We start from the raw sequence: 18,314 nt of genomic DNA on the forward strand, positions 1-18,314 counted from the left end.
CCTTTTATTATTGTGATCAGTGGGTAAGGACCCGTTAGTGGTTTCTTTGGGGTAGAATAAACCGCTTTTAGAAAAAGTGTGAGATACGCTCTTTAGCTTTGGTATGAAAAGTATTAATTCAAAAGTATCTTACTGCAGACTTTTCTGCAGAGTAAAATATCTTCTCTGCGACTTTCCACTCTTTTAGCATTAATGTGATTAAACAACAATCTTGGTTACTATAATATATGCACTTTTGTTAGAGTAGTACTATCTCTAGAGGGGGAAAACATATGCAAAAGACATAAAGGAAGTTATGCTTCACCAATATCATTCTGTACTCAAGTTGACATAAATTCACTTTATTTACTTTTCCAACCTTGCTTCCTCTTTCTCAGGGAAGGATTAAAACCATTCAGTCCTCCGTGCTTCTTTGGCTAGCATCATCATTAAAGGATTGACGAAAAATATAATAATTGGGGAAAATTTCGTTTAAAACTTAATAAAAATAATAAAGTCGGCGTCAAATAATAATAAATGTTGACACAGCTTCGTATAGCAATTTCTCATTTTTTCGCTTATTTCGCTATTCACAGCGATTTTTTCGCTTATTTCTTTGCGGTCATTCTGCCTGTTTGGTCTTTAAGATCAGAAAATTTCGTAAAAGAGAAAAACTTGACTAATTAAAAATGGATGACTCTTGTTCTGATATGTCCGATCTTCCTAAACCGAAAATAAGCAAACGTTATAGTTTAAGGCGTTTCTGATTGGTTGAAATCAGTCTGATGAGTTGACCAGAATGAAATGTGTAGTATTTATGGTATCTTTGTTGAAAACGAATTATTCGCGACAAAAATTGAACAGAATACCGCACATACCAAACAATTGTAACAACACTACACAACACAAATCTATAATAAAATAGAACAATCTGAACAGTTAAAAATAATAATACAAAATCCAGACGACGCAATAATATTGTGAAAATGGCTAATATAAAGGGATATAACAATAAGCTTAATCCTGTCTAAATATTCCTACTGATAAAATTGAAAATATATGAAAAAAATTTAAAAATGAAAATCTAGTCAGTCACCCTTAATATCCACATTGTAAAAACGAATCTCAAAAAAGTCGAACTTTGTATTTTAATATAGTTGTCTACCGTGCCTATTCAAGAAATATGATTTTTGCATACTTTCGATCGAAAAAATTAGATGCGTCGTTTAAGCTTACTGTGCCAGTGTGCTATAGATCGAATTTGAGTCCATCTGAATAGACTAGAGGCCACTTCCACCTAACCCTACATTCCCATATGGTGTATTTGCTGAAAAACAGTGCAGTTTTTTGGACTTTGAACTAGTCATTTAGAAAGGATTCATGAAAAATTGCAGGGCATTCGTTAGAATATTTACACTAGAAGGCATCCGGAAAATGAATGATTTTTCTGAAAAATTGGTTTTGCCAGTTTGGTATCGAGAATTTTTGTATAGTAAGAAAATTGAAATAATAGCTGTAGTAGTGTCAGGCTTCAAATATTTCATTTTTCTTTTCTTTTTCGTTGCTTGCAATTCTTCCGAGTCATAAGCGTGCTTTTTCATGAATTGTATTTTATCATAAAAAAAATAGTATTTTTTGTATTGGTTTCCTGCATGACGTATTATGTGGATTGAGCATAAACAATATTTAGTTTCCATGTTGGATAGTATTCATCTAAAAAGAATATTTGTTTAAGCAATGGAAGTGTTGAAACCATAGCAATCCAAATTGACCTCAAATATTTCTTTAGACTCAAGAGTTTGATTTCAAATGCGGAATAGTTGCTCGAATTGTAGCCGTAAAACTACACTCAAAATAAAAATGCAGTACAAAAAGGAATTGATTGTTGAGAAATAGAATTATCTGATAATCGTAATAAAATTATTTCTTTTCTTCCAGCACATTATCAAGTTTCACAGAGCAGCCAAAGCTAATAAAAAGAATGTGTATGTACCAAAAGGAATGGTCAAATCATTGCTACATCAAATTCTAGATGGCATTCGTTACTTGCATACGAATTGGATTCTGCATCGCGATCTGGTAAAGCCTGTTTTTTCTTCTCTGTTTTCCTTAAAAACAATTTGTAACTAATATAAGCATTAACTATGGCTTATGCTTCCTTCATTTGAGCCCTAGCTGATTTTTGCAAACGTCGAACGTCGAGCACAAGTAAAATGGCACAATTTTTAATTTTAGAAGCTATTATATCCTTCTGTATGTGTATTTCTCAGCCCAGTTGTCTTAGACCCGTGACTCTTCCTTAAATTGAGCTGGTGGGTAAAGCCTCTCGTGGTATTTATTTACCATCTGCTTGAATGACTGTTAGGATATTCGCCCCTTGTAGCTGTTTGCCACCTCGTGAGTTAAGACATGATCCCCAAACACATCCAATTAAAATTTGGAGATAGCCATTTTGTTCAACGTAGTTAAAAAGACAGGAAATTATGTCTTTGAGGATTATAACCACTCCACAGCCCTCAGGGCAAGGATTATAAGTTATGCCCTGGGGGCATATAAGGTTTTCTTATAGAAGGCGTGGTCGTATAAAGTTTGAAGGGGGTTCATTGGGTTGGTAATCAGAAGCTCTAATACTCTTTTTAAGAGTCGAAGTGATTGGAGGGCATCTACCCCCCCCCCCACCCACACGTCGTATTTTATCAAAATGCCTCTTATAGAAATTTTGAGATAGCCATTTTATTCAGAATAGTTCAAGTATTATGTAACATGGCTTTTGGGGTTGAAATAAACCCCCAAAGCCTGGGGGCAAGGATTGTAAGTTATGCCCCGGAAGCATTTAAGATTTTTATGGAACGGATGGTTGTATAAACTTTAGAATTTTAAACTCATTTGGTTGAAAATTGGAAGTTCTGGTTCCCTTTTAAGAGTCAAAAGTGATGGAGATTAGATAGACCCCCTCCCCCCTCTGACTACACCTCTTGTTCACCAAAAAAAAATCTAATTAAAATCGTAAGATGGTGATTTTCTTCAAAATAGAACAAAGAACATATAACAATGCCTCTAGGGTTGTCACAACACCCCAGTGCCCTGGGGATAGGGTTGTAAGTCATTCCCTGGGGGCATATAAGGTTTTTATGGAATTATTGGTCGTATAAAACTCAGATGGATCTCATTTGGTTTGAAATTGGAAGTTATAGTGCCCTTTTTAAGAGTCAAAGTGATTTGAGAGACCCCCCCCCCCTTTCCACGCCCATCATTGCCGAAAACAAACATCCAAACAAAATTTTGAGACCTAATTTTCTTTCGGCATCATTGAAAGGTTGAGTAATTGTGCGTTTGGGATGCCCGCCCCCCCCCCCCCCCCCGAGGCCTCAGAGAAAGGGCTGTAAGTTAGGAAATTTGTTCATTGTTTACATATAGTACATGTTATTGAGAAAACGTATGCATGTTTGACTTCTACCTTCCCAAAATACGAAGGGAATTAAGATGAGTCTTTCAGGGAATGTTGAAGGGAGTCTTGAACTAACTCAATACATGTTATGTGTATATGGGTTGTCCAAAGGGGTGTAACTCAGGAATGACTGAGTATATTAATTTTGAACTTTCAGGAAATTATAAGGGAGATGATCAATTGACCAAAAAGACCATATTTGCACGGTGCTAATACTACAACTACTGCTGCTTCTGCAGCTACCACAACTATTATTACTAATACCACTACTATCACTAAAACTATTACTTCTGTAGCGACTACTACTAAGGCTGAGGATATTGGAGAAAATATCTGAGGAAACGTTGAGGGGAAAGTTGAACTAAATCGAAACATGCTATGTGTATACAGATTGCTGATGCGGGTATATTAAGGAATATTTTTGGAACGGCTTATCGTATTAAGTGGAAACTTCAGGGGCATCATGAGTGGGATGTTCAGTTGACAAAAAGGGAAAATGTACCTGCTACTACCGCTATTATTACTGCTGCTACTACTGTTACCACTAATAATATACTATTACTGCTACTACTGTTCCTACTATTTCCACTATTATTATGATACTAGTACAATTAAGGCTACATGTACGAAGGTGAAAGTTTGACAGAATATTGACGTGGAATATTGAACTAAATCAAAACACACTATGCGCATGAAGATTGTCAAAATGGCGTATCTGAAGAATGGATTTGGGTATTAAGTTGGAACTTTCAGAGAATACTTAAAGGGGAAGATTAATTAACCAAAAGGCAATATGTGCACACTGTTACTAATTTTACTACTACTGCAACATTTACTAGATCTACTACTACTTTTACTATAGCTCCTACTTCTACTTCTATCGCAACTACTTGTATGGTTAAGAGCATTAAGATGAAAATTTCAAAAAGTATTTGAATATACAGGTTAACAAAAGGGCATATCGACAATGTATTAGCAATGGCTGATTGTATTAAGTTGAGTAGTAATACTACTGCTGTGACTACTATTACAACTATACCTAAGGGTATGAACGTGCATTTCTCAGAAAATATTTCTAAAAATTTCTGTTGTACGGATGACAACCTGCCAATCGTATGCAGATTGTCAAAAGGGATGATAGATTGTCATCAGCAATATCTTTGGAACAGTTTCGTGTGTGAAATTAAAATTCACAAGGCTTGTTGTGGGGGATGTTGAACTAACCAAAAGACAACATTTGCATCATAACACTATTACTGCTACTACTACTACTGCAACTAAAGCTAAGACTACTACTATTAAGTGTACTCCTACTGCTACTACTATAACAGCTGGTGCTACTACTACTGCTAATAAACCTAAGCGTATTAAGGTGAAAATTTTAAGCAATATTGAAACGGTATTGAAATAAATCGAAACACACTATGCCCAAATAAGTTGTCAAGAGGACGGATCAGCAATGCTTCAAGACTGGTTGATGGTATTAAGTTGAAAATTCCATCGTGTGTTGAAGGAGATGTTGAAAACAAAACATATGTGCTATGTTCATGCTGCTACTACAATTATTGTTACTTCACAAGCTAAGGGTATTATCGTGAAGCTTTCACGGTTTAAGCTTCTAAGAAATATTTAGGTGGATGTTGAACTAAATCAAAACGAACTATAATCATGTAGATTTTCAAAAAGGTGATAAAGTAATATCACAATAACGGCTTACGTTATTAAGTCAGACCTTTATAAACACGAAATAAACCAAATAAACACGCATGTGTAATCTTTATTCTAAAAAAAAAACTCCACTTTTTTGCGGATAGAAGCTTCAAACCTCTGCAGTAGGGTGCTCTGATACGCTGAATCTGATGGTATGATTTTTATTAAGATTCTATTTCTTTTTGGGGGTGTTTCCCCCCTTTTTTTAAAAATCAGGCAAATTTTCTCATGCTCCTAGCCTTTAAGGGGTAAGACTAAACTTAATGAAATTTGTATATTTGAAATCAGCATAATAAGCCAATTCTTTTGATACATTTATTGGTATTAAAATTCCAATTTTTTAGTGTTTCGTTACTATTAAGCCGTGTCGCTCCTTACTTACAGTTCGTTATTCGAACTGTTTGATAACGACAAACACTACTGCACTGTTATAATTATAATAAATAAAGACAGTTATTGCCCACATTTTGCTTCTTGGCGCGGTGATGATTCAAGCATCATACAAAAAGTAGAAACTGCTCGTAAGAGTGGAGGGATCCGATACTTCACCCTATGAAGAAATAAAGAAAAACGTCAAATAAAAAAAAATTCATTTCGCAGACCTTAGCGACAAGCACGAAGAACGAAATGGAACGAAAAACCACATGACTAGCAGAGAGTCTTCATTATAAAGCCTTAATTTATAAATATCACAAACAGGGTGGCTAAAGAAAATGTACTGCTAAGATTTCAATAGGCTTTTTTAAATACTGAATGACAGCTTAGTTCAAATAGTTCATTGTGCATAACTGAGTACATTAAACTTTGAAAATTTTCTTGTTCATTTTATAGTGAACGTTAGAGATGACCTAAATTTGCTTCTGAATATTTCTTTCAGAATAGCTCAAGGCTTTTCATAATTCGCTTATGCAAACAGCTAACCACTAGGGCCTCCTTCATGATCGCTTCTTTGGCTCTAATATTGGTCCTAAGACTCTCTCCAAGTACTTTGTCCTTAAAATAGCCCCTAAGGTCAAACTCATGAAGGCTAATATTTGGGATACTAACTGCCACTCAAGAATTAGTTTTGAGACTGATAACACAACCTCCAAGGATCTTTTTGAAACAACTTTCAGAACTAGTTTGAGTTTATAGAGTTTTCTTTGTCTATGGAGCAGATACTTTATTTCAAGTAGCACTCTCCAGCAGGCATTACAGGATATACAGAGGAAGTGATAACCACTTACACACAGAATCTCCAAGACAGTAGTGTATTGAATTTGTATCCCTCTCCAACGGTTCAGTTATACGCTTCCTGTGGTGTCTTTAGTGGTTTAGAACATTCTCATCAGGGTTGCCAACTGCCAACGTCTAAAAAGCGTGCAAATCAAGGCAAAAAGAGGATTTTTTTGCTAAAAAAAGAGTGCAAGTCAAAAAATTGGCATATGCTCGGCTGCCTCCGAGTGCGGATCTCCTCTGAGGTAAAAAAGAGTGCATTTCACACGAAAAGTGTTTAAGTTGGCAACCCTGTTCCTTGGGTTAAATACATTTCTCACGGAGTTGCCAACTACTGACATTTAAAGCGAATGAAAATTGACGCTCAAAATGACTGATTTTCACTCTTACGCATCCCCTCTGAGGTAAAAAAAAAAAGTGAGAAAGTTGGCAACCCTGATTATCATTACTATATTAAGACTCCTGACACCCCCCCCCTCCCTTGCGCACATTCCTGCTAACGTATTGCCCTTTTTTCTATCCTCTTGCTGTTTGCCTCTTTTTGTATGTACGTTAAAAATAAAAGTAAATTCAAATTTTTTTTTAAAAAGTAGGAAATAGTCCCGAAAATGGAAACTGAGACAATCATTTATATCTTAAAAGGTTAGGAAAAACTTGGAATCCAATATTTAATGAAAAAGAGTTCCACGTGCAGTTATGCATTTTTTGGTAATAATGGGCGCCAGATTTAAAAAGAGAAACGTAGGTGACGAGACTTGTGGTCTTATACTTCGTAAAATATCGTATCCACTTCTGAATTGTGCATCAGGTTGGATTAAAACTGATTCACATAGAATTCGGGTCCGGACGTCTGTGCTAAAGGTGAAACCAGCTTGGTTGCGTTGATTCGCTCTTGTGCATCTAACGTCTTTTTCAACCATAGCATCTTTTTCTTTTTTTAATAACTATTTGATTCCTTCGCACATCATAGCGTTAAAAAAAAGTGGTTGATTATTACAGTGTGAGTTGCAAAGCAATTTTTTGGTTCAAAACCATAATTTTCCCGTGTTTGTTTTATTAACTTCATTTAAAGTTCACTTAAATAGTTAAAATCTGTATTTTGGAAATTTTTCTTCTATTTAACCAGAAACAGAATCTTTTCAATTGATTCAGTATTTGCCATGCAAAGATTAAAAGGTTTATAGTAAATATGAATAGACATCTGATTTGTGTGTAACTTCTTACACAAGTAGCTAGTTTAAAGAGAAAAAAAATCAGCTACAAGATTTCTGATATGTGTTATATTTCAAGTTTAATAGAAAAAGCATTTAGAGTCAAAAGCTTAAAACGTTCAAATAATTATTTTGAGAATTATTTAATTATATTTGACTTTTCTTTCTTTCAGAAACCAGCGAATATACTAGTAATGGGAGAAGGACCAGAGCGAGGTCGAGTTAAAATTGCCGATATGGGCTTTGCACGACTTTTTAATTCCCCTTTGAAGCCATTAGCCGATCTCGATCCAGTCGTTGTCACTTTTTGGTATCGTGCCCCCGAGCTTTTACTCGGTGCTAGACATTATACAAAAGCCATTGGTAAGTTTGTCTCATTTATTTTTTAAAAATGGCATGGCTCAATACACAAGTTTAGGGAGGCCCAGTAGCTGTTTTAGGACATAACGCTATTTCTTCATCAACATAGGCAGTACTTTGAGTATTGTCATTTTCTGTAAGTTTTTTTTTCAAAAATGGCAGAAAGTTATATTCTTGGGTTACGGCCTTTTTAGGCTGTACCCCAGGAATTTCAGTCGTCAAGGGTTACCGTCAATGGCATTGTTAATGATTTGTTTTTTGGCTCACTTTGGCGTTGCTTTGTGGAGTTTCAGGCTCTTTCAAAATTATCGAAACAGTCTTCTCGCGACTACAGATTACTGTCATTTTAAATCTGGATGAAAATAACTGTTTCCAAAACGGTGTTACATGAGAAATATTTATTTCATAAGCAATTTCCGTTAAGATCAGTTTTTCTTGGGGGGAGGGGGCTACTGTTACTTGTGTTGTGCTCTTTACTACTTTTCAGATACTGCTGCAATCATGATGTTTAGTTTACCCCCTTAAGTGTTAGTGTTGTGGGTGCCTTTTTATCTTCTCTTGACCCTTTTGGAAGGGTTAATACCAGCCTTGCTGATGGTAAATATAAGATCATTTGACCATTCCTCTTCTTGTGAATCTGATGTTGGTTTTTTAGAGTTGTTATGTTTGACAGTCTTACCATCTGGCAAAGTGTATTTTACAAGCTAACATCAGTTTATCGTTTACAGGCTCGGGTGTGTGCATATATACGGAGCTATCTTTCTTGGCAGATTTGCTAATCAAAGCCAGTCGTGGATTCCCCGAAACGAATAAGCATGATAATTAAACAAAGCTAAACAATTCTATTTACTCTACAAAACTGTGAAACTAAAATTTGGGTACTGAGTGAACAAACATTGCTGTAAAAATCATTGGCAGTCATTTTAGCAGTATCAACACAGACATACGTGTTTGTGACGAAAGCTGTAGTATTAAAGGTAGATATCAAGTACTCATATGGATCATATTTCACTAGTAACGTATAAGGGGTCTTTTGGAAAGTAAAATCCCATTGGCTATGAAGAAAATAAATAAAAAGAACATATTATATACACTTGGACTGACGTCTTTGCTCTACCTTTCATAGTAATTACCTTAAATTGTCAATCACGTATTATATCTCTGCACCAGTTTGAAAAATTCCATCAGCGTAGAAATCTGCAGCATCCGTCTTGAGTCAGCCTGTGAACTCTTCTTTCAGCTCTTCATCATCGTCAAAGTGCTGAGAGCCACTTCCTAGTGTGGAGGAAGAGATGATAGGTACTGGCCAAATCTGGCCATCTTACAGCCAAATATGGGCTGTAAGTTGTCTTGCAAAACATGATAACTGAACCTGTTCATAATTTTTAATCTTTTTCTGCTTTTTTGGATTTAAAAAATCTTTTTCTGCTTTTTTAATTTGTTTGTGAGTATGTATGGACCTACGCCTTTGACAATACTTGTATCGCAGGATCTGCGATCAGGTTCCTGCCATCTGCGATCAGGAGGGAAGGACCTCCTTTAGTAGGTCCTTCCCTCGTCTTTGTGCTTGTCGGATAATCAGAACTGTTTAAATTTCAGTCCTCAAACACAAACACACACACACAAAATCCTTAATAAGTGAAACTTAACAAAACAGAAGACACAATAAAAAAAATTCAGAACAAATGAAAGGTAATTCAAAAATGAGATTGGACAAGATGTATATCCCTGGTGATTAACCCTGCCCGTCTGCTAACCTTATCTTTGCTAATACGGTGAGAAGAATTTCGTTTAAAATGAATAAAGATCTTACTTGGTTCCCTTTTTATTAAAGTATTGCAAATTGGGTTTATAGGAATATCCCCAGTATCTATATTTAAAATGAGGTCTTTACTTATGTATTTTTTATTTCAATTTTTTCCCTAGAAAGATTCTGGCAAACCATTTACTGTGAAAAATAAAAAAGAAATAAAAGATCTGGATGTTCAAAAGCGTGGAGTGGAGGACCAAAGCAGAATCAAGCTCATTATTTTGGTTTCATGTTTTAGAGATTTGTTTATTGTAAGCTTGTGCTCGTGTAGTCTTTCTCTCAACTTTTGACGCGTTCCGTATATGTAAAAGTTCCCAAAAGAAAACGAGATTCTGTAAACGCCACTTCCAAGTACATGCATCAGTTTTATCTTCCCAGAATTAAAAAAAAAGTTCAACTTTTAGTTCAATTTAGAGTACCATTCAACTTTTAGAGTCCCGACATATTTGGTAAAATGGTAAAATTTTAGTTTTTGTTTGTAGAATTGACTAAAGAAAAGGGGATGGGTTCATTATTGTCTTATTTTACCTTTTTTGATCCTCTATCTGTAGTATCCCTAGTAAATTTAATGGGGTAAACATGACAGAATAAGAAACGTAACCAAATGTGTTAAAATTCACCCAAAAGTCGTTCAGAGAATCATATTTATTTCCCAAACGGATCAACTACCAAGATCCCAGAATGGGTGTTTCAATTGAAAACTATTCAAAGCAGGATTTTCTATAAAATCCTTGTAGGCTGATAAAACTTGCCAAATAGGCTGATAAAACGGTTTCCATCGTTGCATAATTTGAAGAAAAAAGAATTGTTGGAAATTTTTTGGCAGATCCGAAGACGGTTCATTATAGTATTTCCAGAGCGCTATAGTCTGAACATCAGAATGGTGCTCTAATTTTTTTTTTGTAAGATTTGTTCAAATTTATTCACGTCGCAGGAGATGTACATTCATGTGAAAATGCTTGATATGATAAACATTGTGTGTATTTCTCTGATGAGCCCTAATTGGTGGTGAAAAGCTAGTGCGTATTTCTCTGATGAGCCCTAATTGATGGTGAAAAGCTAGTGTGTATTTCTCTGATGAGCCCTAATTGATCGTGAAAAGATATTGTGTGTTTCTCTGATGACCCCTAATTGATGGTGATAAGTCGGGATAAATTTGATTTGAGGTGTTTTTATTTTGGGGTTTATGATGACATATATTCACTAAAACTACAACCTTGTATGTCCATGGATCCCCCTTTTTAGTTGATTGGGTGTATATATACACACACACACATATATATACATATATATATATATATATATATATATATATATATATATATATATATATATATATATATATATATATATATATATATATATATATATATATATATATATATATATATAAACTGATGAGCCCTAATAGATGGTGAAAAGCTAGTGTGTGTTTCTCTGATGACCCCTAATTGATGGTGATAAGTCGGGATAAATTTGATTTGAGGTGCTTTTATTTTTGGGTTTATGATGACATATATATATATATATATATATATATATATATATATATATATATATATATATATATATATATATATATATATATATATATATATATATATATATATATATATATATATATATATATATATATATATATATATATATATATATATAATATAAATATATATATAAATATATATATCTGTTTAGTATTAAAGATAATTATTAAAAACATGTTCTGTACATCTAAAAAAAGATGTGCTGACTGAAATCGTCAAAAAAATTGAATAATTTTTTGTTTAAAAGTTACCATGAAGAAACTTGATATCCCCGATATTTGATACCTCTACTAGGTACTAAATTCTATTGTCGGCTCTAATTAACATTATATTGAAATAATAATATAATTGGAAGCCCCGTAATTGACCGTGCTGCAAAGATATTTTTTTATTTGTGTTTTTCTTTTAAATATATTATTATAATTGCATTTCTGATCAAAAGCCTGTTTTTTTTGCAGATATATGGGCTATTGGCTGTATATTCGCTGAGCTTCTTACATCGGAGCCAATTTTTCATTGTCGGCAAGAGGACATAAAGACGTCAAATCCGTATCATCATGACCAATTGGATAGGATATTTAATGTGATGGGATTTCCCCAGGAAAAGGATTGGGAAGATATTAGAAAAATGCCTGAACATGGAAATCTAATGAAGGATTTCAAAAGGGCAAAGTAAGTTGGATTCTATACTGCACATGTTATAATTCCTATAGCATTGAGAATCTTAGACTGGGGTAAATCCCTATTTAAAGGGTCTCCACTACCCCCTCTCTTTGCTTCCACCAAATCAGAAAGGGAGCAGACATAATGCATTGCTTATGAGGACTAGTTGAACTGGGATAAATAAAAGGTTCTTATCTTTACCATTTATGAAATTTACTCAATGACAATGTTTTTGAAGGGTTATCCATTAGCAACTGTGAACTAAGTCAAATGTTATGTATTCAGCTGCAACTTAATACCCCATTGAACGAAATTGTAACCTGGCAGGAAGAAAATAGCAAATTTCCTCATAGGAGCTCAACTCAATTCAAACACTGGTTGGGTACCTACAAATTTGTCATGGCGAAGAATTTACTAGTGACTAATGTGGGTTTGTAGCAATAGAACATTTTGTAGCCATGCACCGGACTGCCATTCTCTAAGAAAGGGGGTCGAAGAGTTGGAAAAGGCCTATCTTTAGACCCAGTTTTTATTTCTAGGTATGTAGGGTGTTTCTTTGGGCGAGTGCCCGATCGGAGATTACCTGTTATAATTCTCCTCTCTGTGGAATTAGGATTATCCTATTTTTAATGTATATTTAACTGAAACCTCGGCTTTTTCCTTTTTCTCTCCAGAATAAATTACCCAATAGAATTGTTGGGCTGATACCCAAATTCTAGCTAAGCTTTAGTTAACAAATAGAAATTGTCTCTTTTAATTAAAAAGAATGAACATTCACAAAGTAACTAATGAATAAAGTAGTTTTGGCAATACCAAAGTACTGTTTCGCCAGTTTTAATTAATAATACGTCTGTAGTTATGACTACCTACAACTTATATAAACATAACAGCACTTGATATGAGTAAATTTAATAGTGGTGCTAATTAGGGGTGGGGGTGGCTGGGGAAGGATGCTCTCGCCTAGATTTTTGGAAATGCCTTGATAAATCTTTTTTATTTCTAGTATTTCTATTCTAAACCAGTAACTTTGGGTAACTGGTCGTTTGTATTGGTCACCCCTGTGCCTCCCTTTTTCATAGCTATTATACCTTCTGCCACAAATACCCCCTGTGTCAAGTATATTTGCTCAAAGCTGTTCCGTTTTTTTCTGTTTTTTTTTCATTAATTTGGTGTACAGGAAATGCGTCGAATGAGCAATTAAAAGAATAAAAAATTGTCCACCCTCACCCTGCATTTTCGTTAATTTAATTCTCTATAATTAAAATTAATTTCAATTTTTATCCCTTTTCTTTTTCTTTTTCAGCTACCAATCGTGTTCACTAGTTAAATACATGGACAGATATAAGATTAAGCCGGATACGAAAGCATTCATACTTTTATCCAAGCTGCTATTGATGGACCCAACAAAACGAATAACATCTGAGCAGTCCCTACAAGATCCATATTTTCAGGAAGAACCATTACCAACAAGTGACGTCTTTGCAGGGCATCCCATCCCGTATCCCAAAAGGGAATTCCTTACAGATGACGATCAAGAAGACAAGTCTGATGCGTCTAAGGTTCTCTCTCTCTCTCTCTCTCTCTCTCTCTCTCTCTCTCTCTCTCTCTCTCTCTCTCTCTCTCTCTCTCTCTCTCTCTCTCTCTCTCTGTCTGTCTGTCTGTCTCTATGCCTCCCTCTCTCCCCCTTTATCCCTCTCTCTCTCTCTCTCTCTCTCTCTCTCTCTCTCTCTCTCTCTCTCTCTCTCTCTCTCTCTCTCTCTCTCTCTCTCTCTCTCTCTCTCTCTCTCTCTCTCTCTCTCTCTCTCTCTCCTCAGTTTGTTTTTCATTGTTTTTTTCTTAGTTTGCGGTTCAAAACGGGTGGGGGATGGTTAACAAGTAGTTATTTGGACCAAATTCTTTCCTCGGCTATACATTCAATGTTCGTCATTGTTACAAAAATTTACAAAGTTTTCCACTCTCTCCGAAAAGTTAAGGTTTAGAGGCTTTAAAATTGTCTTAAATTAAGATTTCAAGTGCAAGACAACAAAATTTAACTGAAGTTACGTTTTTGTTAAAAGAAGTACTTTTTTGCTCTCAACCTGGGACGTCCCTTAAGCACTTCAATTTTATATTTTACCGTTTTCGATGACTCCGTTAGAAACAATTACCCATTTTTAGCAATACCTTATTATTTTTAATAGCAATTGCTGTTTGAATCAGATATTGACGTTTATTTTTTGAAAACCTACTAAAGTCTTTATTAAAGTTTTTTCTTTCTGCAAATCTCAGCTCCGTTAAGCTGAGGCTCTACATGTAAATCTTTAAATGTGTCACACATAAGAGGTGAATGGTTATATACTATAATTCGTTTTCGTAACTCGTTTTTATTTCTTTCAACTATTTTCATATATTTTTATGTCAAAAATTATCGATAATATATATTTATTTTTATATATTTTCATAATAAACTAATAACTTTGAGAATACGAGCTTAATTGACTGAAGTAAAAAGAAAGGAACGACTATTCGTGTTGAATCATTTTAACGGATCAGTTTAAAGTTTTTTTCCATATTCAGGCATGGTTTGAAGGATAATTTTGCAAAAAGAATAGTCTGCCAATGACACAAGGTAAATAAGAGTTTCATAATTCAAAAAAGTAAATCAGTTCAAGAAATGTACAAAAAGTATTCAACCAACTTGGTTCTGGTTTAATTATGTTATGGTTTTTGGTTTAAGTAAGGCTTGTGGCTTCTGATTTAATGTCTGTTTCTGTCTTCAAGAGCCAAAGAGTCTTACGGATGGCAGGCATTTAAAAGAAAAAGCACCATAGAATATATTATTTTGTAAGGATTATAAAACAATTTTTTTGAAAGTTTCTGCTGAATTTCCCAACGGTAAGACAAACAGAGAAGACAGGTAAGGTAATCAATAAAGTTAGGCTGTATGCTTTAGCCCGTGACCTGCAATATTTTGAACAATCTAAATTCTTCTATAACTAGACGAAAGATTCTAGTAGAAATCCTAGGAACGGGCTTTTTATGAACGTACTGACGTTCCCAATGAGAAAGGGGTTGGCTCTTCGGCCTTCGAAAATATATGCCGTCGTTTCGATGAAATTTTTTTTAAACTTTCATTGCTGCTTTGTTTATAAGATGCACACACAAAGATGTTCTTATGGTGCTATCTACTGTATTTGTCTAAAAATTCATAACGTTTGGTTTGGTAAGAAATAGCCACCGTATGAAAGGCTTCCTTTTGGGGAAGACGCCCTTTTCCACGGGAATGGCAATTTTGTTTTCTTTTATTGGAGTGTTTTTGGAAGTATATGGTGACTTGAAGTGTGTCCAGTTTGGCTGCTAATTAATAAAAAAGAGTAGGTAACGTCTAAAGTTAAAATTAGATGTATTTTGAATTTAAAACTTATCGTCACTGAGAGGAGAGGAGATGGGATTTCTTAAAATATATATATATATATATATATATATATATATATATATATATATATATATATATATATATATATATATATATATATATATATATATATATATATATATATATATATATATATATATATATATATATATATATATATATATATATATATATATATATATATATATATGGCAAAACATCTATTTTACTTTCTTTATTCACTAATTAAAAACTATCCTTGTTTGTTATGTTTTTGTTTTTTTTCGTGCGTCTTGTATTGGCAGTGTATGGGCATCGGCCAGGCCAACGTGTGAGAAAATCAACTCTTTGATGCAATCTTTTATTGGTAAAACCAACATGACAATCGACAAGTGTGTTGAATCATCGATTACTCACATGGAGAAGGACGTGTCAAATACGATTTGGCTGCTCGAATATGTCCAGTAGCTGACCCGTTTAGAGATTAATTAAAAAAAAATTTTCAACAAAATAAGTTTTTCAAAAAAAAGTGAAGAACTCCATTAAACCAAAAATTAGTTCAAGAGTGCATCCTACGTTTTCTTCAGCATAAAGAAGCGTTTTAAATTGTGCTCTATACTTGGAATTAAGGCTTTTGTAAAACGTGCTAATTGTTCGGGTATAAAAAGGTTGGATTCGCCAAAAAAAAAATGTGACGTTTAATGGGTTGTGTTTAATGTGACGCTTCAAAAGATTAAGCATTTTGTGTGAACCTAATGCCTGTATTTGCTTAATAGTTAATACGACTGCATCAACTTCCGTATGCTATCAATTTATGGTTCTAAGCGTTGGAGGAGCTATTAATTACTCAACCTCAGCTAAGGTTTTTAAGTTTCAGAGATGAAATAAATGAGGTTACCCTATTCTCAATAAAATTGTGGAGTTTAACTTTATTTTACGTTTACTTTGCTATTTGAATTATTATCATTTTGAAGTTAAAGAATTTATAATAATTTAAAAGGAGTTCCATTTTAATTGCATTTTTTTTTTATCAAAGCTAGTGCAAGAGCTAGATCAAATTCTTCGGGGTAAAAACATTATGTATCCTCCGAAAATCTCCAGAAACTGATCTATCACTTTTATTTGGATTATGGCCTTCAACTCTGATCAATTTTGTTACTCCATTTCATACCTCTAATAATCATTTCGTTCTTTTTAGGGTGGCCAGCAAACTGTTCAAACTGGGGATCCCAACCACGGTCCCCAAGCTAAACGAGTGAGAATGGCTCCTCCACACCCTGTTAGTTCATCTGGAATGCCTCAACAAGGGCAAGTTAGTAACGATTACCATTCTCACATAAGTAATACCAATGTGATGTATAGCAACAACTCGCAGCAGCAGCAGCAAAATTCTTTTGGCATGCGATATCAATAATTTGTTTTGTTTGTGCAACTGAGGAGGTGTGCCCATCTTCCCTGATTGTAAATCATATCAACAATGAGCAGTGATTATACGTTTATAATGATTATACGTTATACGTCATTATACATTATACGGACAGTGATTATCGTATCTATACGTTTTATCGATTGTTCCTTTAATGTATTTTTGTATATCTGACTTTGACATACATGGGTAGTTCAAGCGATGGACTTATTAGGTCAAAATACTGTGGGCTCCTGAAAACCTCGTATCTTTAATATTTACATTAATTTTTGTTTCCTAGACAAACTAAAAATTTAGGTCCAACGGTGTTCTCTGTTGTCGGTAGTCAACGAAACCATTGTATCAGTATATTTTTTTAATGACAATTCTTTTTATTTATTTCTCTATATCTGCCTTTAAGATACAATATTGATCGTTCAGAAACCCAAAGGTAACGCAGGACCCCAACCCTAAGGGAAATCTAGAGAAAAATATCTTGGACGCAAAAAGGAATAGTTGAGCCTAGAACGCGCTTTTTTTTAATTTATAGATATCTCCCCCCTGGAAAAATCTTGATTTTTCTTTGGGTTTCTGAATGTGTGAACTTATGTAAATGGATTATGATATTAATTATCTTAGGTTTTACCCCTTTTTTTTTACTGTTGGTTGTATATTTTCTAAGTTTGAAATGTTGCCAAACATGTACATTTTTGGACCTTTTGGTTTACCATATTGTGTGAGCAAGTCAAAAAAATAAGGATAAACTCTACGTTGTGTTGTGATCACAAACGATTAGTAATAAATTAATAATCCTTCTTCATTATTTCCAAGTCGTCTAGTTTTATTTGACAGTGTAAATGGGAAGACTAGGAGAGAAAATTTATTTGGAGTCAAAGCGTCCCTGATCTATACATAATTGAGTTTTCTGACACAAAGTGAAATTCTGTAGTTGTGAATAATAGCTGGATTTTTTTTTCCGAAAAAAGGGGCTCGAAGAACATCACTTCCATCAAAAGACTATTAATTCCCAAATTACTCAAAGAGGAAATATTTGGTTTTCCTTTGAGATAAATTTTGCAATAACCTGGATATTAGGTTTTCCTGGTGCATGAATAGTAAATTTAGAGTATTTTTATATGTAGTAGAACATCCAGATTCATTACGTAATCTTTACCGGTGTGCCTTTTATGTCTAAAAATGAAAATTCACTTTGCAATATAACAAACTTCATACACAGGCCTGGATTTACTCTTTTTGAAACTCTTTTACTACGGTCATGAGTGTACTGCTCAGTAACCGGTGCCTTTTGTCGAATTTTCTTTAATAAAGAATAATGGTGAGATTGCTATTTCTTCACCACTGAACGGTGGTACTTGTGCCCTATTTGCTTGTGTCAAAAACTATAGCCCATCAAACGACAGCCTAGTTTTTTTCGGTTGGCAGGTTGGAAATAATATTACTCGGGGAGAACTACCTTTGGTGTGTGAATTGCTCTCATCTTTTCTCATATCTTTCATCTACCATCGGTAAGGTCCTTCCTAAACAGGTCGTTTGAGACTTATGAGCGACACCTTC

At 34.2% G+C, this 18,314-nt stretch overlaps 1 protein-coding gene across 1 annotated transcript in view; it reads left to right on the top strand.

Moving 5' to 3' along the window:
- Positions 1–18,087, top strand: part of Cdk8 (cyclin-dependent kinase 8) — a 42,051-nt gene extending 23,964 nt beyond the window's left edge. The window contains exons 4-8 of the mRNA XM_089108223.1: positions 1,918–2,058; positions 7,737–7,926; positions 11,736–11,949; positions 13,244–13,499; positions 16,533–18,087. Coding sequence (XP_088964349.1) covers positions 1,918–2,058; positions 7,737–7,926; positions 11,736–11,949; positions 13,244–13,499; positions 16,533–16,748 — 1,017 coding nt within the window. The 3' untranslated portion in view covers positions 16,749–18,087. The remainder of the gene's footprint in view (positions 1–1,917; positions 2,059–7,736; positions 7,927–11,735; positions 11,950–13,243; positions 13,500–16,532) is intronic.
- The last annotated feature ends 227 nt before the right edge of the window (positions 18,088–18,314 follow it).

Source organism: Artemia sp. Qi Xiang Cuo, chromosome 2 (assembly GCF_049724085.1).
Source record: "Artemia sp. Qi Xiang Cuo chromosome 2, ASM4972408v1, whole genome shotgun sequence".
NCBI classification, from domain to species: Eukaryota; Metazoa; Arthropoda; class Branchiopoda; order Anostraca; family Artemiidae; genus Artemia; species Artemia sp. Qi Xiang Cuo.